Source organism: Python bivittatus, unplaced genomic scaffold, assembly GCF_059951505.1.
Source record: "Python bivittatus isolate LINGU-HERP-01145 unplaced genomic scaffold, Pbiv_v1 ctg000700_np1212, whole genome shotgun sequence".
Lineage (NCBI taxonomy): Eukaryota > Metazoa > Chordata > Lepidosauria > Squamata > Pythonidae > Python > Python bivittatus.
The window spans coordinates 53,538,978-53,562,154 of NW_028277098.1; the positions used below are offsets into that span (position 1 = coordinate 53,538,978).

General features: G+C 41.0%; 1 protein-coding gene across 3 annotated transcripts; it reads right to left on the bottom strand.

Annotated features, from left to right (window-relative positions):
• Nucleotides 1–366: 366 nt before the first annotated feature.
• On the bottom strand, nt 367–22,446 carry CSF1 (colony stimulating factor 1). 3 transcript variants are annotated; one of them, XM_025167745.2, is made up of 9 exons: nt 22,178–22,446; nt 17,253–17,389; nt 10,732–10,794; nt 9,740–9,904; nt 8,710–8,875; nt 6,152–7,044; nt 4,416–4,477; nt 3,971–4,026; nt 367–3,451 (listed from the first exon to the last, which is right to left on the bottom strand). In XM_025167745.2, the coding sequence occupies exons 2-8, from the start codon at nt 17,376–17,378 to the stop codon at nt 3,972–3,974; spliced, it is 1,530 nt and encodes a 509-aa protein (XP_025023513.1). In that variant the 5' UTR covers nt 17,379–17,389; nt 22,178–22,446; the 3' UTR covers nt 367–3,451; nt 3,971. The 3 variants fall into 3 exon arrangements, with proteins under 3 accessions (XP_025023513.1, XP_007429952.1, XP_025023512.1); XM_007429890.3 differs by having other exon boundaries at nt 6,152–7,149; nt 22,178–22,439; XM_025167744.2 differs by lacking the exon at nt 22,178–22,446 and adding an exon at nt 21,915–22,165 and having other exon boundaries at nt 6,152–7,149.
• Nucleotides 22,447–23,177: the final 731 nt, after the last annotated feature.

The following is a 23,177-nucleotide window of genomic DNA, read 5'->3' on the forward strand; positions in this document are numbered from 1 at the left end:
GGACCAACAGGCTCAAACTCATCCCTGATAACCTCACAAGATGTATTATCAGTTATCTTTACAGGGAGAACTGATTGGTGACCTGAGATTGTAGGGAATAGGAAGACGGCTGGGTTAGAGATTGACCCAAACAGGATGAGAGCTGCAGTAAATGGTAGGAAGCCTGTTGGGCAACTAATAGGGTTACCAATGGGCAGGAAGAAGGATTCTCTCTCTCTCTCTCTCTCTCTCTCACACACACACACACTTAGGAATCACCTGTAACCTCATTCCAAAATCCTCAGCAGGCATAATTTGGATAAATATAGTCCTAAGTACATCTTAAACACCATCCACTGATTTTAACATAAAACACAGAAAGCTTTTAAAAGTGTTTATTAAATACATCCTTTTCTATTTTTAAATAAACATTTGACATTAAAAAATTATATAAAATATTTGTAATATATATATATATATATATATATTAAAAAGAACACAGTTTGAACCAGAATTGTAACTCTCTTAAAAAGCAACTTTAAAAAAGACATGGAAATGTGGTTCTTAGGATCTGACTTTAACACTAAACTTTCACTGTGCCAGCAAGTAAGTCCTTCAGAGGGAGCAATTCAACTGCACATCCAAGCACAATGATAAACCTGGCCCAAAGGTGAGAGAGTGGGGGACTGATCTTCCTTGGAAACAAGCCAATGCTAATCCTGTGCGTGGCTCATTGACCTATACAAAGCCCCCGCTAACGTTTAAATCTCAACACCTCCGTATGTCCTACTGCAATAAAATAAAAATGGAGCTTGACACCTTTTGCAATGGAATTCTCTACGAGTTTAACCAGCTAAACTGGTCTGGGGAAAGAAAAGAAAAAATACAGCAATCAAATGATGTCTCATCAAGCCCCCTTCTTACAACAACTTCTTATAACAGACAGACTTGGGCAGAGATTATTGGATTAGCTAGACCAATACCTTAAACTGAGGGCCACACACCCCATGGCTCAGGATATTGCACCTACACTATATGGCAGAAAATCATTCACTGGCACATGAAGAGGACAGCTATCAAACTGAGGCCTGCTCATATCAACAAAGCAATTTATGCTGCATTGTTTAGCAGTCGCTTCTCACAGAGCCTGATTTGTTACATCCACATCCTCCTCTTAAAAAAGAAAAAAAACAGCTTTATCAAAATTGATCTGGTTCATTAACTTTCAAACAGCAAAGGTAGCAGCATTACTCAGAGACCAGCTCAGAACCATCACCTACCTTGCTGAAACAGGGAAGGGCAAAATATCAGATACAGAAAAAAGAAAAGCAAATGGGTTGAAATGAAGCATGAGGCCAGAATGACTCTGGATCCTCAACCAGACACATCCCTAGAAGAGCTGGAATGTTCTCAAAAACGAACAGAAAAACATTTTAAGTATAGAAAGTGCAACACTTTGCTTTGCTTCACTTCAAAATATGGCTGTCGAGGCAGCTCCCATTTGCTTCTTATAGCTCAACTCTCCACTACAACATGGAAAAAGAAAGAAGAGGGACAAAACCTTATCTATGAGATCCTGGAACTAAAGCTTAAGAGACAGGGCTACTTATTTCGAGGCAAACACAGGGCTCTCAACCTCATGATTTTCTTGCTCTGCTAAAGAAAACATCTAGCCTCTGCAGGGCACAGACAATGGATGGGAAACCATGCTGCCTCCTTTAAAGACTAGGGATACATTTACAAGAAAGAATTTGACTTTGTTTCTGCAGCCAAGTTCTAATACTGAGGAATACAGCCTGGCAACATACTTGCAGGAAAGAATCAGCAAGTGCAAAAGGGGTTCAGGACCCTCAGTCTTACTCCATGCCTTCCATGCAAGCACTCTCTTACTTTGCATCTGCTTGGCAAAATAATATGGGAATACAGATCTACTGAAGTAAAAAGTAGGTTTGAAAAATTAAGCAAGAATTGTGAGGAAGGGTATACTGACACCTTATCACAATAGAAGAAAACAAAGTCATATGCCCCAAAGGCACATGACTTCAGCAGTTCTAAGAGCATGCCCATACTTGGATGTTTGCATGGTCATGTTTGTCCTGCTACAGAATTTCTTTGTGGTGGTGGTGGCGAGGTCTAGAAGAGAGAAAATCTAAACAGCAACTCAGAACAGCTGCATTTCAAACATGGTTCCACTTACACTTGAAACAACTTCAGGGGAACAATGGTTCCTGTGCATCTCTTATCAGTGCCCCAGTTTACAAGCTAAGTCTTCAGTAATACTTCTTGTAATGTCAGAGGAAACAAGGGGAATAAGGCTAATTCTCATTATGACTTGAGTCATGTTCCAGGGGTACATCAGTTGGTGCGTTGTACCAGTGGTACAATACAAGGCTCAAAAAGATAAATATTCCGTTGCTAAATTCTGCTTAGAAAAGGCCAGATGCTTCTTTCTACAGCTGCTAACTGGAAGGTTGTTAAGAAACCCCACAAGCCAGCCATTACAATGTGCCTTCATTTTCTTTACACCAACCCAGCCATTGGCATTCAGAAGCACACTTGTTTCTGAATGGGGAGCCTCCATTTATCATTGACTAAAAACAGATGAATACATAAAAGAAAAGCCATAGTTCCACTTTAAAGCCATTCCAGCCAGTACCCAGCATGTTATCTTGTGTAGTATGAAGTACTTTTTTTTGGCCTGTCCTAAAATCTAAGTAAAATCCATTTTATTACTAAGTTAAAATTTAAGGTTAAAAACAGCTACCCAATGATAAGGTTAAAAATGGATCCTGGAAGTAAAACTATAAGCTCCTGGAAAGGTAGACAGCAACTTTCTCTGAAAAACATGTTAGTTTATGTAGAGTGCTAACTGGATGGGGTTGTGCACAGAGATGTACTGTATGACCTACAAAGCTTAAGAGATGGACAAAGTGCCTAAAGAAATTAATAGCTGGCATGAAGCTGAGGTCCTGAAGTCTTCTGCAGTTCAAGAGGCCAGAAGCTCTAAAAGAATTAAGCAGACAATTTTCATTCATGCCTAGCATGGCTGTTTAAACTGCAGAATCCACTTCTAATAGATCTGAAGAGGATACCATCCATTCCCCTTCAAAATGGAATAGGCACAGTAGTTTTTAGTAGACCATGTCCATCTCACAAGGGATTTTGCAGTCCAAGTGACCATCTTCCTTTTCTCAAGCTCCAGTTTGTTGGCTGAGTGGCAGAAAAAAGGCAACTTGTAATAATGAATGACAGCCTTGGCTACCAGAAATAAATAGTGTCCATTTCCTGATAAATTCCTTCCCATTAAAAAAAAAGTGTAGAAAACACTCTTCATGGGAAAGTACTGCCATGGCTTCAGTTCCAGAGTTCCTCTGTGCAATTTCTCCCAATAATAGCAAGAGAACTGTATTTTAAAAGTGGGGCTTTCAGTCCAAAACCCAGGCAGTTTCTCATTTCAGAGGGAATGGTGTAGCTGAAAATAAAAAGACATGAAGAGTCATCAAGACAATGCAGTATTTAATTCAAGCGTCAATGAGTTAAGAGGTAGAACACAAACCATTATTTTATTACAAACCAAACAACTTAGGAACTTTTACTCAGGCATATGCAAAAGGTCCAACTTCAGTTCTCATGGGTGACTCTTGACTTCACAGAAAATGCAGTCACATAAGAATGTAGGTTTTTTTCCAGACTAAGAATGGATTCTAAGTTGATGCCTATCTGCTGCTATCCCCTAAGGACATAGCTACAATCCATAGCGCCTACTTAGACGTATCTAAAATTCTGGACTATTAGACAATGGTATTCTCCTACTTGTCCTTAGCATTTAGTATTCATAGGAAAGCTATATTCAAAACTGCCCACCAAATTTATGTACACGTATGCTGTAACTGCTATCTTTTTCTCTCTTCCAGCAATTTTGTTGCAAGATAGGCAACATAAACACCTCCAAAGACCTTATTTTCCTCTGAGAAAGTTAAAAAAATCTTACCTCATAGTTCCCTTTGAATCTGCAACTCCAAATGTCCCTCCCCTCCATTCAGTGACCTATAAAAAAGGAACAGAAATCTTAACATCAAGACAAAGAGGAAGAGCTGCAATGACTCACTAGTCAATATCTTGTTCAACTTTCTATGACCTGGTGCTCTCAATTTATAGCTCAACGCATCTGGAAGGCTTCAGGTTGGCACATTCACATAGCAGCCTAACAGATTCAATCCCACAGCAGTACATTCAAGACCTCTGTTGTCTTGAGGGGCAGCCAATGAGTTTAAACATAAGAATCTGAAATGTGTAGTGTGTGTGTGTGGGTGAGTGTGTGAGAGAGACACGGGGGGGGGATCTAAAAGTCAGGAATGATTGATCTACTGTAGAAAGAGGCTAACGGAAGAAAATCTAGCTGCACAGGCAGCTGTCATGATCTTCTAGTTTCTCACCTCTGTTCTTCTGTTCCTTCTGCATTATTCCCCATCTGCTGGGTCCGCCTCTTTCCTAGGATCTGTACGGAAGAAAAGAAGAGTTGGGTACTGGGACAGAGAACCCTGATTTGAACCAACCAAGAGTGGGCTGAACTGCTGGTATCACTGCCACTGAATTTCCAGCTAAAAGCTGTGGCTGTCCCAAGAGGAAACAACCATGGGGAAACAAACTGAATATGACTCCAAGAAAATGCTTCTACTGCAGTTTGAGTGCTACCAACAAGCATAACAGCTGTCTTTGCAGATGGAAGGCCTCTATACTATTGGGCACTGTTCTTTGAAACTTGTTCAGGGATGTCACCAGCCGTTTTTAACGCTCTCTGAAAGCACGTTTCTCTGAAACCACAGAAGCCCAGCACTGTCTGGGCCTCTTCACAGAGCCCCTTCAAAAGTTTGCTATTCAACTGTAGTTTTTAAACACATGAAAAATAATTATATCAACCGTTAAATCAAGTTTAGTTTTCTTTGGCACACTTTTGCAGTGCTGTTCCCTGGCATGCCATTTAAAGGTAAAGAATGCCTTTCAGGCCCCCAAGGGTCAAGCCCATCGTTAGATTCTATGCTTATTACCTCCAGGTTTTTCAATATTTCTCTGTCTCTTATTGCACAGAATGGTAAATTTTAGCATTAACAAAAAGATAGCTGTGGAGTCCTTGGGGTTCTCTGAGCTTGGTTGTTTTCTTGCAAAAAGATAGCTGTTACTACTATAGTCAAAGCCATTCCTTGAATGTATCCTTTTTTTCCCTTTAATTATGCAAGCTGTTTGTGAACCAAGCAGCAACAGATTTCACCCTTGGAACACAGACCGTGCCAGCCCCACAAATCAAGAGATACACTTGTTTCCTCTTCCTTCCTATGAAGCAGTTCTTCTAAATAAGGCATGAAGCAAAGATACATGCAACATGTTTAATCACAATGCAGGGCTCAACACAGTCTCTAGCATGCAACTACATCTTCTCTTGGTTCATCCTGGAAAGGTATTTATAATTTTTCTTCAACTCCGTAAGACTTTCAAGATGCTCAGTAACATTTTCCAACCCTATCCTGATTCTAGGGATCAAAAGATGAACCACAGGATATACTTTTCTACTTATCAGGACAGCAGCATCAACCCTCAGCACTATACTTTTACAGCCAAATACTTTTAAGAAGTCGAGGTGTGGTGCTGGGCAGCACGGGAGGTAGTCCATCTTAAGCAATGCTTGCGTCTTGTGGTGTAGGAAACTCTAGGATTTAAGGTGGCCCAGGCAATCCAAGACAGAGTAACCACTGCAAGACATGCATGAGATGAGATATGCCCCACAAACCTCAGGTTTTTTTTCATTTTTTTTTGCTTCCCAATGAAAACAAAGTAGAAGGAAGATATCTTACAACAGCAAACAAAACAGAAGATGGGCTGCAGGAAAAATTTAATGGAAATGCAGGGAAAGAGTTTTTGCTCAGGGACACAAGAAACTAATTCACATCTGGCATTATTGGTCATACCTAACACTATTGGTTTTCCAGACCTACCTTGAGATGCCAAGTACTGAACCCACATACAAAGTCTGTATTCTGCCAAGAAGCTACACTCCTCTCTAAATGACAGGTCTATGTTACTAACTTCAGGAAACTCTATGCCTCAAATATGCCACCAAGAGAGGAAGAAGAAGGGAATGTAGGTGTATGTTTGTTAAGGCAGGACTCAACCTTACCCTGGATTTATGCAAGTAGAACAGCAGGCCTCCCAGTGCCAGCAGGATTCCCAGGACACTGGGCATCACCACATATGTCACAGACGTCCCTTGGATATTTCTGGGCTCTGACTTCTTGATGTGCTTTTCTGCGTTCGGAGGAATGAAGTTCAGATCAAAGCTGGGTCCGGGGATGCTATCCTCCAAGTCCCTGTCCTTGGCCAGACCCTCTTCTCGCCTCTCTCGCAGCTGGGTGTTTTGCAATGCATTGGGGGTTCTATCTCTGCTACTCTGCTTTTCCCAAGAGTAGCTTTCATGGGATATCTGTTTGGGGGATGAGGAATTCTCTGTGGCGACCACTAGTCTAGAAGGCTCTTGTGTTGCAGAGACAGAATTCTTGTGGCCAAGGACATGAGGACTGCCACTGGAGGGCACCCTAGAGCTGTCTACTTGCTCCAAGCTGGAAGATGATGTCAGAGTTAAGCTGAATGCACTGCTGGCAACAGCGATATCCTGATCAGATGCAAGTCCTGGAGTGGCCTCAGTTTTTTCTTTTATCTCAAACCATTGCTCATTGAGAAAGGATTTGGCTAAGTCAGAGAGAGGGGGATGCTGAGAAGCTAATTCATCGGATCTTTTCTGGCTTTCACCAGTTCTAGAATCCAGGGAGGAAGATCTGGTCTCCATGGATTCCAACTGTTTCTGGATAGAAAGAGAGGGTGATGATGGTGATGGTAATATGGCATCAATGCCAGACCTGAAATTCAAGCCTTTGGTGATTTCTTGGCTTTTATGAGTGCTTCTAGGCACCCTAGACCTGGAATTGCTCTCTGACCCACTTTGAATCTGAGTAGCATCAGGAAGCCTTAATCGTTGGAGAATGCTGACAGCTGCCTTCCTGCTGTCCAGCTGGTCTGCAATAGAAGAGAAAGACTCAGGAGTTGGAACGAGATATGTCGAGCCTTCTACACTGATCGGGCCTGTAGATGGACACTTGCAATCCAGGGCAGTAACAACACCTGAAAAGATCCAGATAGAGAGAATGGCCATAGAGTAACCAGCTTCTTAAAATGCAAGGAAAATCAAAAGATTGCATTAGGTTCAAATTAGACCCTTCTTTCAAGCTACCATGCCAACACCAGATTTCAGCTTTGACAGATCATGGCCAAAAGCAACAGAACAAACTGCAGGTTAAAACTGAAACAAAGCAAGACAACCAGCAGCAGGATCCAGAAAGGACTTTAAGGATGAATAGATTAATGAATGAATGGATGAATGGAGGAAACACTGTAAGATTAGCTGCGGGTAGCAACATCAAGAAGATCTCATGCAACTAAAGTTACTGAGAAATCATATACAACTGAGATCAAGCACTGGATCAGGATTCAGTTGTTCAGCAAATCAAAGCAAAGGGAATTATAATTTCCATATAGGAGTGGGGATGTGGATATCCATGGCCACAACAGGTGAGCCATATGTCACTATAGATGGTGCATGCACAGACATTAAACATAAACGGCCACAAGAACACAGATGGACTCAAGACAGATTTTCATGTCAGACAGTGACTGCATTCTCCTTAGCAACCACTCAGAAGGACTGAAGGCTTCATTGTGTCACTGGGTCTCAGAGAAATAGAACTAAAAATGAAGTTTATTTAGGAATAGATTTAAAAAGTGGACAAAAGCCCAGCCAGAAAGATTCCACTCACTTAGGCCTGAATAATGCTGGGACCATAAGAAGTTCAAGCATCTTATATGGACCTTCCAAGCTGAATTTAAAAAATAGAAGGATGTATGTACACATACACCCCCAGAGAAATACCATCTAGATAAGAATGCAATGTCTTCTCAACTTATTCCCGTCTTTGCAGCTTAGCCCTTGCATCTATTTGAGGTCCACCTCAGGAATATATCTGAAATTCTCTGCCATAATATTAAAAGATTCCATTTCTGGTGGTCAGATGCCATTCTAGGATTCTCAGAGCACATCCATCTCTAATCCCAAGTAGAAATGCTGCAGTTTTTGAAACTGAAGTTGATTGTGAAGATACTTAGAACAAAAGTAATTTCTGTTAGAAGGGTACCTTAGTATACTTTTAGACAGCCTTTATACACATGGTTTGAAGCTTCTCTCAAAACAAACAGAACCCAAATAAGTGATAGAGGACAAAGGAATACAGAAATATTAAAGTTGATTAACACAGAACAATGGGTAACGAGAAGGGAAGAATTTCAACTGGCATTGTGCTAAAATCCACACCATCCTGCTGCACATTAGGGTCAGGAATCTGCAGCAACATCAGACTTAAACAGAGACAGTTTTGCCCTCACTTCAAACTGAAGAGGCCCACCACATTTCCACTAAAATGAGATGCCTATTGACCTGTAAGGCATGCATTCCAGCTGACAATAAACAACGCTTGCAAGTGTAAACACAGAGAGAAGCCTGCTGCACAAACATAAAAGCACATACATAAAGGCGACAAAATGCTTCACCCAACTTAAAATCATCTCTCCCCAACTCTGTGCCAGATGACTGGCAGGAAATGGATATCTGAAAAGTCTTGAACTATTTACCTGGAGAAACAGTCTCTTCTTCCCATGATTCTGAACACTTCTGGAAGACGCTGCTGCAATCATGTGTGAACTTTTCCCTCATCAGAAACTGCTTGGCTTCATTAAAGTATTTGTGCACCAGCTGCAAAGTCTCCTCTGCAGTCAGAGAGAAGGTCTTGATGCACTTCTTTCAGAGGTAAACAGAAAGCAAGAGGAAAAATAAAATTAGCTATTTTTATCTATGAGAGCATAAGAAATGATCACCAGCCAATCAATTACAAAAAACAAGTTTCTCTACTCCTATAAGCAAGGCCTGTTCTCAACTCTATACTGAAGATCCCAGAAGGAACATCCAACATATCAATGGGATTTAAAAGGTCAGTGCGATAGAGCAACTACTTCCTCAGTCCCTAAAGATTAAGTGTAATCAGATACCAACATATTACACATTCAGTCCATCTCCAGACTAACTCTGTAGATCCCACTGGTTAGAACAATTAATTTTTGGATTTTCTTGCTACAACTTTTTCTCATATTTGGGGACATTTTGATTGATGACGAGTTTTGGAGAATTTAGAAGATTGCATACTTTTTTGAGTCATTTCAGTTGGTCCTAAATGATATCACCCAGCAATAGATTTTGGATATTTTGTCCATGGGCCAACATGACATGATCCTAACCAAAAAGCAGTTTCACCATAGTTGTTAAACTGGAAGCATTTCCTTCCATTGTAGATAGCAAGCATTTGGAGGGAGAAGCACATGGTTGAAGCCTACTCATTGTTTCAAAATCCCCAAACTGGCTCCCTCCTGCCCTGTATTAAGTATTTTAAATATTAGGTATGTCAAGTCCAAAAATGTGATTAAGGTCATATCTGGCACAATCCCAACTTCTTCAAAAGGAAGGCACATGCAAGGAAAGACACACTAAAGCATTTTTCAGTTCTCTGCTCAGCATCCTCAGCTCCAATATTTAGGTGTCAGCTTCTTGGTCTCATTAAATTTATTAGCATTATTTCTGAGGATTGCAAGACTGATAAGTAAAAATTACCTTATTCTTATCACTGTGAGGTTTAATGCATTTTCTAAGCTCCATGTGTAAATCCTTTACCAGTCTGAGTTTCAGATAGTTTGGAGTGTTTTCCTTGAATTCAATGCTATCAATGATATCTTTCAGGGGAAAATAGGCTGCTTTGAGAAAGCATTCAGTATTATCCTAGAAGGTAATAAACATAGATGTCAGCAATGGAAATAATCAGTTTTGATGTGAAAGATTAGCATTGTTCAGATCAAGTATTATTTCTTTTTGTTGCTACTACTTGTCCTTTCCAGAAAAGGACAAGGGTAAAAAAGATCAGTAGCCTCTTCTTGCTTGCTCTTCTATACAATGGGTCCAAAGAGACAGATCAATCAAATGAGCAATAACAGCATCAAGGGCTCTAACTCCTCTTGGGGCATTTTGTCTAGGAGCTCATCAGATGAAAAACAGAGCTAATGACTTCTCCACCATCTTACAGAAATCAGGACTACCCAGAAGACACATCCTGGCTGCTGAAGCAAATTCTAATGGCATACCAATGAATTCAGGCTAAATTTAGTTCACAAGTTCTTAAAAACAGTATCTTTCAACTGTGTTCCAGAGACTTTTCTCTGGGTTTTCTCAGAAAATTCTTATAAGCTAACCTTTAGAGTAGAAAGATAACCTTTCTTCATAAATTGTGGGGAGGAAATAATCACAATCCCAGTGATTTTGAGCAAGCCATAGCTTCAAAACCAACTGGAATCTCAAGGTTTAACATGACAGAAAAGTCTGGTTTGGAATCTCCTGGTAGTGGCCATGCTAGAGGAAGAGAAAAAATATGCAGGAACACAAGGCTAAGGCAAAGTTCAGCACTGTACCCACAACTTCTCATAGAGAAAAAAAATATTCTTAAAAAATACATTCAAATTCACTGCTCCAAAGTCTGGACACTAGAAGCTCTTACATAAACTCTAACTGGCAACAGTGACAAACTGAATATAGGACAAGCCCCTGCAACTTACCAGTTCCCTTTCATCCACATATTCAAAAAACCGTAGACAGGAAGTTTTCATTTGGCTATCAATCTGTAATGAAAAAATACAGGATAAAGATCTGCTAATCTTACTCAGTTTTAGCTGTATCTAGAAATCTAAAATAAGAATCCAAAGGATGCTCCAAGGAAGCCAAGATATCTAGGGCAAGCATAAACACTAGTGACAGCATAACAAGGTTAGAGAACTCAATTGCTTGCATAAACCAAGAACTTGTTTAGTGTTGCAAGAAATGTGAAATATAAATGTTCAGGATAGATAAACCAGGGAATGGTTCAGAGCTAGCAACAGTGATTGACCAGAGTTGGGTCTGTCAAAAAGACACATCCAATGGAAATAACTGCTCCATTATCTGAACACAAAACAGCTTCTAGCAACGCCACAGAGCAACTTAGGCAAAGGCAAGCAGGAAACCAATCAGGGCAAAGGTTTGGTTCACTATCCTAGCAATGATAGCAGCCTAAAAGCATCCCTTTTGGTTTTGATTTCACCATTTTCAACATGATTCTGTTCCCACTTGGCCCAAAGGATGGGGGATTATTGATTCTGTCAAAAGAGACATATGGCTCCTAAGCCAGCACAGCAACAACTAGGCACCAACCAGTTAACCAGATTAAACTTTGGCAACTGGAACAACAGTTTGATCTGCTTTCTGGATACTCTGCTGGAAGACTGTTCAAGCAACATCACCAGGAAAAAAATTATACAATTTCTACTACTCTGGAAATCACACCACCCATTTCACAGCCGTTCTCTTCCTTGAGCACATCTGAATATGAATTTACAATTTGCACTACTTCCTTTTCATCTTATGTGCTATCAAGTATTTGTCACTTTGATTTCATTCTATCATTAGGACTACTGTTATGCTCAGTTATAACAAGGAAAATCACACTAGAATGAAAAAGCAGCTTTACAAATTCAAGGGGCTCTGCAGGTATAAGTCAGCTTTTAAAACAGCTGCTGCAACAGATAATGAACTGAGGTTTCTGAATGAGCATCCTTAAAACATATGACAAGCAGCATGAAAACTGCTTGTACAGTTAATCTTGCAACTATTATTTCCTACGTGTTTTAAAGGCATTCTACTCAGGAATTCAAGGAGTTTTAAAAATACATTTTGATAATCCATTCCTTTCCCTAGATATTAGTGACATGAAAATCCCATTCTCTGTTCCAAGATCTATATTCTCTTTGGGAGTAGGGAAGGGAGATTTTTATGACAGTAATAAGCAACATACTGGATATAAATAATGCCAAATATGCACACAATACTTCTACAATATTTTAAACTTGGAATCATTAAATGCTTGGCTCCTAGTAAATATATACCGACTAATCCTAAAATTTAGTCATGGCTGCAAAACTAGTCACCAGTGCATTTTATTCAAACAACAAGCTCCATTAAGGTGTGGCAGTGTAATATTTGAGAAATAGGGTTAGTTACAAATGACTCATTCTGCTTGGCTCAGAAAAGATAGTGAAAAATAAATGCATTTTTAACAAACAAATTGAACAATATATTATTCCTTTCCAACAGGAGATTTAAAATAAAAATTTAGTCAATGTTAAAACTGTATACATTATCTCCACCAATTCTGATTATATTATCTGGCTGTTATTAAAGTAAGGCTCACTCTGAACTCAAATGCCTATTATTTATTTGGTTGTTTGCAGGATTTATAAGCTGCTCCAATCTGCTGACAAGGAGTGATAGACAGCTTCCCAATATATAACTGGGATCAAAAAATACAATCAAGTAAAACAGTGACTAGAAATATTCCTAAATATTTAGGAACCTGAAGTTGTGACTAAAAACATTAACAGCAATAGAGACTCACTCTCCCAACCAAGAGTTCATTACAACAACCCAGTCTCCCTGGCTTGATAAAACAACCTTGTCTTCATCAGCATTCTAAAAGTTAGAAGGGAAGGGGCTGATCCCATCTCAGGCCAAGTGTTATTCCAGAGAAGGGCAGCAACTGAAAACGTACATCTGTATGGCCCCAAAAGATGGCAGTCTCTAAGAGAAGAGACATGTCACAAGTCCACCCTGCTAGATCTTATTTAGTAGACAGATGTTATAAGGCAGGGGTTCCTCAACGTATTGCCATCACACCTCCCTTTAGTGTAATCTTAATGTACACACTTCCCCTAAAAATCCAAACACCAAAATGAACACAAACAATGAAAACAATACAATGAAACTTTGGGAAAGGTGGATTTATTGTAACAATGCAACTAAAAGGTTCTTCACACCTCCCCTGGATTCTGTCTGCACCTCCCCAAGGGAGGCATACCTCAATTTGGGAAAACCTGTTATAAGGAGAAGGTGCATTCAAAGAATGCCCCAAACCATGAAGTGCTTTAATGGTGACAACCAATGCCTTAACTACATTCAGAAGCCAACTGGCACTGACTTCCTGGAGTAAAGATGTTACATGAGTTCCTTATAGTAAGAAGTCACTATATTCCTGACCTGCTGCAACTTCCAAATACTCTTCAAGGGCAGCGCTACATATTACAATATTCCAAATGAGAGGTGACTAAGGCATGAGTGACAGTGAGTAATTTCTGCCATTCCAGGAAAGGTTGCAATTGGTGTACTAGTTGTAGCTCAGCAAAGGGCCTCTTAGCCACAGCTGCCACCTGCTCTTCAAGCAGAAGCTGCAAATCTAAGAGAACCCCCAAACTAAATCTGCACAGGGGAGTGTAACCTTGCTGAAAGTTAATGATGGAATCCCACTGAAAGCAGCTTGCTTTCAAACCCACAGCTATTGTGTCTTACTGGGATTGATCTCAACCAGTTCATCCCTGTTCAGACCTGGATAATCCAGATTACTGAACAAACTTCAACAGCATCACTTATTTGGCCAGTAGTCAAGATATGCAGTTGGGCATCACCAGCATACTGGTGAAACCTGACTCCATGCAGCCAGATGACATCACCTAGCAGTTTCACGTAGATCTTGATTAGGAGGGGGAGAATATCAAGTCTGGGGAACTCCCTACTTAAGACATCAAAAGTTTGATCTCTCACCACCATTATTACTGACTGAAACCATCTCTTTGGGAAGGTGAACCACTGTAATACAGTGCCCCCTACTCCCAACTATTGGAAATGGCTCAGAAGGCCGATCAGTGGTATCCAAAGCTGTTGAGAAATCAAGCAGGACAAGGAGGGTTGCATTAACCCTATCCCAGTTCTATCAGAAATCATCAATGGACACAATCAGTGCTGTCCCTGTGCTGAATCTAGGCCTGAAAACACACTTAAATGAGTCCCGATCATCTATTTTTTCCAGGGCCCTATGCAATTGCAGCCCAACCACTTTCTCCACAACCTTCCCCCCAAAGGGGAATTTGGAAACAGGCTGGTAATTGCTCAGAATACAGGGGTTGAGAAATGTTTCTTTAGGAAGGGGTACACCACCTCCTTCAAAGAGATGGTAATACTCCTTCTCTGAAGGATACATTTCCCACCACCACAACCCAGCTCTCTGACGCCTCTCTGGAGGCTTTCACCAACCAGGAGGGGTGAGATCTAGACTACAAGCAGCTGAGCAAATACTACAGAGGACCCTGTCTACTTCCTCAGGAGTTACAGGATCAAACTCATCCCAAATAACATTGCAGGATGGAGCCTCAGTCATCTCCACTAGACCTGACCAGTTGGGCCTATAAATTATTAAAAGATTGGATGTGATAGCAGCAGACCTGACTGCCTTAAAATCCTCAAAGGGGACAAACAATGTACTATAAATACATCACTTTCCTTGAATACTCCTTGGCAACTAATATATGAGAGAGATAGCAAGTGCTGCAGCATTGTTTAACATGCAAATTATAGTCAAGATGTTTTCAACCAGACAGGAATTTGCTTCCCTAGGGAGAAAACTGAGCCCTGGAAGAGGAACACTACCAATTCACATTCATTTTTTTTTTTAGACTTTTTAATCCCAACTTTATTATTTTTTTACAAATAACTTAAGGCAGCAAACATAGCTAATACTCCCTCTTCCTATCTTCCCCACAACAACCCTATGAAGTGAGTTGGGATGAGAGAGAGTGACTGGGCCAAAGTCACCCAGCCGGCTTTCATGCCTAAGGCGGGACTAGAACTCATAGTCTCCTGGATTCTTGCCTGGTGCCTTAAACACTAGACCAAACTGGCCTTTTTGAGGAGGTTTATCCCAAAGTCAAGATAAAAACAATTTATTCTTACCAGATGTTATTAAAAGAGACTGCTTGCAATCAATATGGATAATCAAAACATTGAAGTATTATTTTAGTTAGTGCTTCCTTGTTTAGTTTTTGCAGAATCTAGTAGCATATAGTACAAACATATTATGATGGAAGATCAGTCTCATTAATGTTACAGAGTACTTTCTTTGGGTAAAAGACTGACTTGCTTTCACTGGCAAGAACTGCCCTCCATAACTTGGGTACTCTCTGTGTGTATTGTGTGTATTGACTAGAGATGTGAACTCCCAAGATTCTCCAACTAACAGGACCATAATTGCTGAGAATTGTGGGAGGGCTAGGGAAGCTAGTTTTTCAGTACTGGTCAAGGAATGGTGGAGAATAGAGAAGATTTAGGATGGCAAAGAAACTTTAATAAGATCACAGGACCAACTCAAACGTTTGTCATCCTCATAGAGGATAAAAATATGAGTCAATTGTATGCTCACCCCAGAGATGCATCAGAAGCAGGCAAGACAGAAACAACACAAGAGAAATGCTTTCAGCAGAGTCCCTAGAACAATGCCGCGTACAGCCTCATCTCCTGGTCATTGAGAGAGTTTTGCCTTCACATTTTTGTTAGCTAAATAATAATGGTTGTGACAGTCTTTCCTACTCTCAGACTGAATCAGAATTCCACAAGGCCTCCAGGAATTTTGTGGGCAAGATAAGAATCAAGAACTTTGGGAGTTAATTATAAAAACAAAATCTTGCAGCAAAGATTTCCCAGTGTTCATTAATGGTCTACATAAGATCAAGATTCCAGGAGACTTTGCTTCCAACATTTTGCAGCTCTAGATCACCCTGACCATTACTTTGTCAGTTACGTTAGCTTTAGAAAATCCAGCCTGCGTCAATTATATATACAACCTGTGGGTTATTCCTCCAACTAAATTTTTAAAAAGCAATGTTTTATGCTTTTTAAAACCTTAGCTGGAGGAATAACCCAAAGTGACGGACAGGGGAAGAAGCAAAATATCCACAAAGGGTTTGCCCTATTCTCAGTGCATTCCAAGCTGTCTATCTGCACTCTTAATAACATACTCAAAGTATATTAAGTCTCCCTCATGAGTCTGAGAAGTTTTAATTCAGATAAATTGAGCCCCTAATCCTCCTCTATTTTTCTACTTTTCCCTTTTCTGCTGTTCCCTTTTCTCTTGCTCTTCCAGGGGAGAATGGCATGTCAATTAAAAGATAGCAAGTTGTACTAAACTTCAGTCCTGCAGACACCCAACTGATCTGACCACCCCAACAGCAGAAAGCTTGCTTGCAGAAGACCAAAGACATTGGGACCAAAGACATTAGGAGCTTCATGCAGCTTGCATTAGAACAGTATATATTTGGCAATTTCATTTTCTGCCGGCATAGAAGAGGTATTGAGTAATTGTGATAAAATTATAGAAACCACCAAAATAAACTAAATGAAAGTAAAATAAGCTTCCTAATAACTGTGGCTTTAGTGTCCCAGGTAAGAAGCAGTGCCCAGCTGATCTTGGAGATGGTTATTATTTGGATGGATGATCATCAGAAAATATCAGGAATTATGCTCATCTTGGATAATCTACCTTTCTTTTTCACAGGCCTTCACCCCATCTATAATTTGCCAAAAGAGAACTTGAACAAATCAAGTGTTATTTTATGCATGAGTTTATATGTGCAATATAACCAGTTCTTTGGACAGAATTCGAAGTTACTTTTATTATATGCATAATCCCTGCTTTTTTTCTCCTGGCTTGCATATTCATTCTTCTGATGCTCTTGGTAGTCAAACAAACTGAGCTACAAATTAGAAAGACCCCAGGCAACCCCTGTAGGAATCTCTAGCAAGTTGCTCTCAATCAGAATCTACACTGGCACGAGGGAAATAAATAAAAACTACTTTACAGTTTTATTGCATTGAAAATGGTCAAGCATTTGAAAACATGAGAAAAGTGCCAAGCTTAATTTCATAGTTTGCATCACCGAGGTGGCTTTCAGTCTGGCGCTGCTTTCTTGCTGCCTGGTACCACATACAAAAGAATCAGTTTCTCCTGAACCTAATGCTAGGAGACCAGGAACAACATAAAATATTGGAAATTAGGTACTACTATAACTTTAATTAATATAGCCCAGCCTGACTGCACTGTTAAGCTGGAGGTCTACTACCAAGCTACCATCAGGACAAGCACCCGGTCCATATAATGTTACTTCTCCACATCATTATTTTTTAAACACCTCATTCTTACTACATAATTTGTAAAGAGACTCACCAAATCAGTCAGGTTCTTAAGGTGGGATGCCAAGATGAGCCGCTGGCAGCCAAAACCATTCTGTTTAGTTTCACGGATACCGTAGGCTACAAGAAGGAACAAGGCTAATTGCATACAGGTAACCATGTTTTCCTGGGCTGTGGATGAAAAAGAAGTGTCACATTAGAGTCTTGCATTTTCTGCTCCTATAGATAGGACTGCCCTTAGCAAGCTTCTAAATTTCATTCTGTTTTATTCTAATGTAAATCAACATTATACTTCAAAAAATAAGTCCCAAACTCATCTATGTCTGGCTAATGTGGTATTGTTTTCCCTCACCCTCTTTTTAAAAGATGTAGCCATAGAATTTACTCAGCTTATTTAAAGGACTCATCACTTGTTTCTTCTCTGCAGTGGTTTGCCACACATCTTCCTTCCAAACCACAAGTGCTGGGAAATCATTCTCTCTTCTCCCACTGCCCTTTATAACAACATCTTACTAGTGAAGACTGCGGTACTAAGATGTCTCAGAATTATCAGCCATTATTGAACAGAAGTTTAATAAAGATGAATGTAGTTTAAAAAAAAAAAAAGAGTCAGTGCTAAAATATTGCAGTGATATTTCCTTCTACTATTTGTACTTTCCCACCCGGCCTTCGCTTCAGACCAACTTGTGCCTGGAATGAACCATATCAAATTACCACATATTGGGCATGCCTCCAACAACAACTCTTTTGCATCCTGTTGGCATCCATGACTGCAGAAATCTCTGGACTATTTATGAAGTCTACCACATTTGTTCAGCAAAGCGCAGCAGCGCCGCTGCTAAGGTGTCAATTTCCCAAGAGTGTTTTAAAGGCTGCACATGATGGAACAACTGGGGACCCTTTTCAGCAGGTTCTGAAGAGTTAACTTTGGTTTGCAAGCATTCCTTTCCCTCTTCTTCTCCCTCCATCTCCACTTGTAGGAAAAGAAGAGGCCAGACAAATAGCCAAGCTGGGAATTTCCCCCATTATTACAGCTCAGATGGATTGCACATCCCCTGCCGTTCTGTGACAAAGCTGGTTTTTCCCTTCCTTGTGCAGATGAAAACACTTGCTCCAACATAACGCTCTACCAATGAAGTATTGTAGCGCTCAGCTTTATTCTCCCTAAGCTCAGTTTCTAGATGTCTATTGCAGCCCCGGTCTCTGGCGCATTTTTTAATTTAGAAAATGCAGATGTAGTGGTGAAAGTGCCGGCCTAGAAACCAGGAGACTGTGAGTTCTAGGCCTCCCTTAGGCATGAAAGCTGGCTGGGTGACTTTGGGCCAGTCGCTCTTTCTCTCTCAGCCCAACCCACCTCACAGGATTGTTGTTGAGGGGAAAATAGGAGGAGGAAGCAGTATTAGGTATGTTTGCTGCCTTGAGTTATACATAAAAAAAGCGGGATAAAAGTATAATTAATAATAATGGCTGTAAGCAGCTTACAAAAATACAGTACTATAAAATAATCATAAAATATTTAAATATGATCAATATGTAAAACAGTAAGAACTAAAACAAATCCTTAACAATAAATCATTCAAATATTACAAGCAAATAAGTATGTTTTAATCCATCCACAGAAAAGGCAGAATTAATCCCTTATGTCACAAATATTCAGGGTAGCGCCCACAAATTGGTTTCCTTCTTTTTCTCTACAACCTTTCCACTCTTCTAACTTCAATTTTCCAAGGAAATAGCTCAAGTCCCACAGATCAATTTGGAATTTCCCCTTCAGTATCTTCTGAAACTGCTGTTGTTTCAAAACAGACTGCAGATGCTAAAAATGGGTATTTATCTTTTGTTGCTTCCACAAGGCATTATGTTCCAAAATTCCCTGCTATGAAAAGCCCCTGAAGTTATAGTCTTAGCAGGATGTGAAATGGTTCCAGATAGAGGGCAAAACTACAGAACAGCAGCTTGGGAAAAAAAGCTAGGAATTAAAAGTTAGAAGACCACCAAGTTGTAGCAACCACTAACAGACAAGTCAGCTCCTGGAACTTACTTGCAAAAGCTGGATCTACTAACCACAGCTTTCTCCCACAGGAGCCAGTCTAGATGTTGAGACTAACCTCTAGGCCCCCACTCGGTCCCCCTGCAATCTAAGGCAATGGAAGCAGTGATCTGAGATAGCCACCATCAACTCCAGGAACTTCACTGGGACTAAATGATTGGGAATCCTCTGCAGGACAGGCAAGCCATTTTTTTATGTTCTCAAGTGCTGTAATGAATAGATCACAGCAGTTAAGGACATTAAAAATTGCTCAACTACTCTGCAGAGGACTTCCAATCTATAAATCCTAAGGATCCTGTATCTATAAATACTAGAGATAACAGAGGAAAAAAGCTCCAGAACAAAAGTTACTCTAGTCCTCACAGATCAAGACCCATTTGGGCTTCCATACCTAGACTGCAAACATCTGGGCAACTACTAGATGGCAGCAAAGACTTAGAGGTGTGTGTGTGTGGCAATTGCTGCCATCTAGCAGTCATATCAATTTTTAAGGCCTGATATGGTAACCCTACTCTTAGGTCACTAGAAGTATTTATTTGCCTGGAAATAGACCTGGCAGTGCCTTTCTATCATACTTCCCATTAACATTCAAGTTTGGGCAATAACTGTGGAAAAACATTCCACGCTTAAGTGCAACCTCAGTCGCCTATTTAGTGTGGCCCTCCAAATATACTGGAGCACAACTCTTAATAACCCAATGTAAGGCTGAGACTGAGAAGGCTGAATTACATTTTCCAGCTGCTCTCTTTTGTTCGTCTTTCATAATGTCTTCACTTTCGGTTCCTATGCACAGCTCTTTTCTGCTGGGCTCATGCCACTGCATGTTCCTTTACCTTATCCTTGGCACCTTGCCGTCCACAAGCAAAGCCCTGTTTCTCCAGAATAATACTGGGCTTATTTTATGACACGGCTTTCAGAAGGTATTGTCCTACAACCTTGGGGAATCCTCCAAAATGCATCCAATTGTTTGTTCTCTAAGCTCGACAAAACAGCCCAAAATGAAGGAGAAGAGAGGAAAAAACAAAGAGGAAAGATTTGGAAAAGACTTCAAATCATGCTTCGTTTACTGAAATATGCCCAATTAGAAAGTACTAGGAGGCCTTTAATACTGTATGAACAGGTTGAAAACTAAATAGGTTTATAGTGTCTTAACATTAAAATAACTCTCTCAAGCCTTTTTGTTTAGCTTAGCTGTCTGCAAACAAGAGCTGGCTTGGTAGAATGGTTAATGGCACCAGGCTAGAAACCAGGAGACTGTGAGTACTAAAAATTTTGGGGTGACTTTGGGCCGGTCACACACTCTCAGCCCTACAAAGAAGGCAATGGCAAACCACTTCTGAATTGGGAACAAAGTTTAACTAGGAGATACTAAAACTACATCACTAAATCATATTTTGCTTACTTGTAGCAGAGCATGTTGGTGAACGTAGCCAATTCTGGTTAAGCCATAAACCAGAACAGTTGCATTCACACAACTTATTAAACCAAAACTAAAGTATTAAGTATAATATGTAAGTCAGGCCTAAGAATTTCACTTTCCATACTAGAAGTATAGGTACACCCTTTTATACAACACACCTAAGGATGCACAAAACCATTAACCATGTGTTCTTGGAACTCCCCACCCGCCACACACTATTAGCTTTCTGTGACGGTACCCATTCAGAATGATTGTTTTATAGGGGCTTGGCCACTGTGTATTGTTAACTATGATTTCTGTTTCAGCATGCTGCACTTAAAAGTACTATCTTTTATTTTGTGGCTCAGAGTAAAGACCTAGTCAAAAACAGGTTCAAATTAAGGTCTAAGGAACCAGAAAAAGTTCACCAAGGCTAAACAGGAAGAAAAGGTTCAAGGCTTTAAACTACTAGATCAGTGTTTCTCAACCTTGGCAGCTTGACGATGTGTGGACTTCAACTCCCAGAATTCCTCAGCCAGTAAGGCTGGCTAGGGAGTTCTGGGAGTTGAAGTCCATACATCTTCAAGTTGCCAAGGTTGAGAAACACTGCACTAGATGGCTTATCTACTTGAGTACAGCAGAAGAGTCCTGTGGTGCTCTAACACTTCCATACCAGAAGGATACTTTACCCCGACATATGACAGGTCCCTTCTCTGAGACTATGCGAACAGCTCCACTCTGCACTATTACTGCTCTACAGTTTTGGTTGGCCACATGCTGGTAGCACTAATAAACCAACTTAAGTGTATTACAGTGCAGCTGATTTTTTTAAAAAAGCAACTTATTCTGAACTACAATGCATGTTTATTCGAAAATATCTTTTGGGCCTTAGTTCCAAACTAACATTGGCCAGCTGGAGGAGCAATTCCTCAAGTTGGGGTTCAATATTTTTTTTCCAAAAGCGTTAGATTTTTCTGACCAGCTTTGTGTAACTTGACAGGAGAGGGCGTGAAAGATGAGGGTGCGCGCAGAGAAGAGAACGTGGGAGCATGAAGCCAGCGACAAGCAAAGGTTAATATGCCCTGAAGGGAGGAGCCAAGGGGCAACGAGACAATCCTGCACTGCCCGACTCAACAGTGGGCGGACAGGCCATTGTCAGCGCAGTTTTATCTTCCCCCGAATAGGTTAAAGCCCAGCGTTTCGCAGAAAGCCTACGTTTGCAACGGCGATTCGTTTTTCATACTTACTCGGCGGTAGGTCCTGACAGGAATGCTCTGCAGAGATTCCAGGATCTCCACAGCCGCCCAAGACATAACGAGCAAAGTGTCAGAGCAACTGGGCCAAAGCGTAAGCGCCTGGGACGGCTGCAAAAGAGTTGGGTGCTTTGCGCAACTGCTTGAAGCAAGTACTATTCCGCTACTCTACCGGCCCGGCGGGGTCCGGGGGAGAAAAGAATCCGGCCGCCAGCCCCGGTCCCCTTTACAACAACGCCGCCCCGAGGGGCTCCTACCTTCGCCGGGCGCGCGCCTACTACTCCGGGGACTGCACTGCCAAAGGCTCCAAGTCCAGCTTCGCGACGGACAGAGGGCGCGCCTTTTTCTTGCAATTAGTCCTGCTCCCGTTTGTAGGCGGCCGGCAAGAGGGGCTGGCACTTCCACTTCGTAACAACAATCCCTAGGAAAGACTGCCTCCAACTGCTGGCTGCCTCGAGGTCGTGCTTATAAAGAGCGCCGCACAAACATGTGGCTTACGGGAAACTACCTTGGATGGGAGCCAATTCGTACGCCTTCGTTCCCCCTCTGCCGGTCTCGACCCACTTTTTTCTGTGGGCTGCTTGCTATTCTGCTTGTCAAGCCTGAGGCGTCAAAACGGGAGATGCTCAGCGATAACTCTGCTCGACCCTTGCCGCCCTTTCTCGTAGGAGGGACCTCTTGGTCGTGCACGGCAGGACACCTGACGGCGTCCTTGCTCCCCTCGCCCTGACCATCCCGAATCTGGAGGCCTTGGCGGCAAGTGCCAAATAACCACGTTTATTGCAGTCATTGAGAAAATCCTTCCACGGAGCCCTTGCACCTCATTGCTGGACAGTGCGATCCAGTGGCTGAATTCAGAAAACCTAAGCCATCCTGGTTTGATTGAATAAGCCATGGTTGGCTGCTTTCACAAGACTTGTTAACCATAAACAATGGTCATAAACCACAGTGGCTGGATTCACACAACATACTGAGCCATGATAATGTAGTTTGATTTGTTTGGGTTTACCATGTTGTGTGAACATAGACATCTTACATCTGTGTCAAAATAAGTCCCACTGAAGGTGAATTTATTTTAAAATAAATATGCATAGTACTATACAGTCAGTTATGCATTTATAGCCACTACACTAAGCTATATTGGCAGCATTCACATGACACAAAAAACCAGATACTAACCACATAAGTGAGTTTGCACAACATACTGAACCACAAAGTTGCCATCATCCACATTTCAGTCAGGTATACTGCAGTACT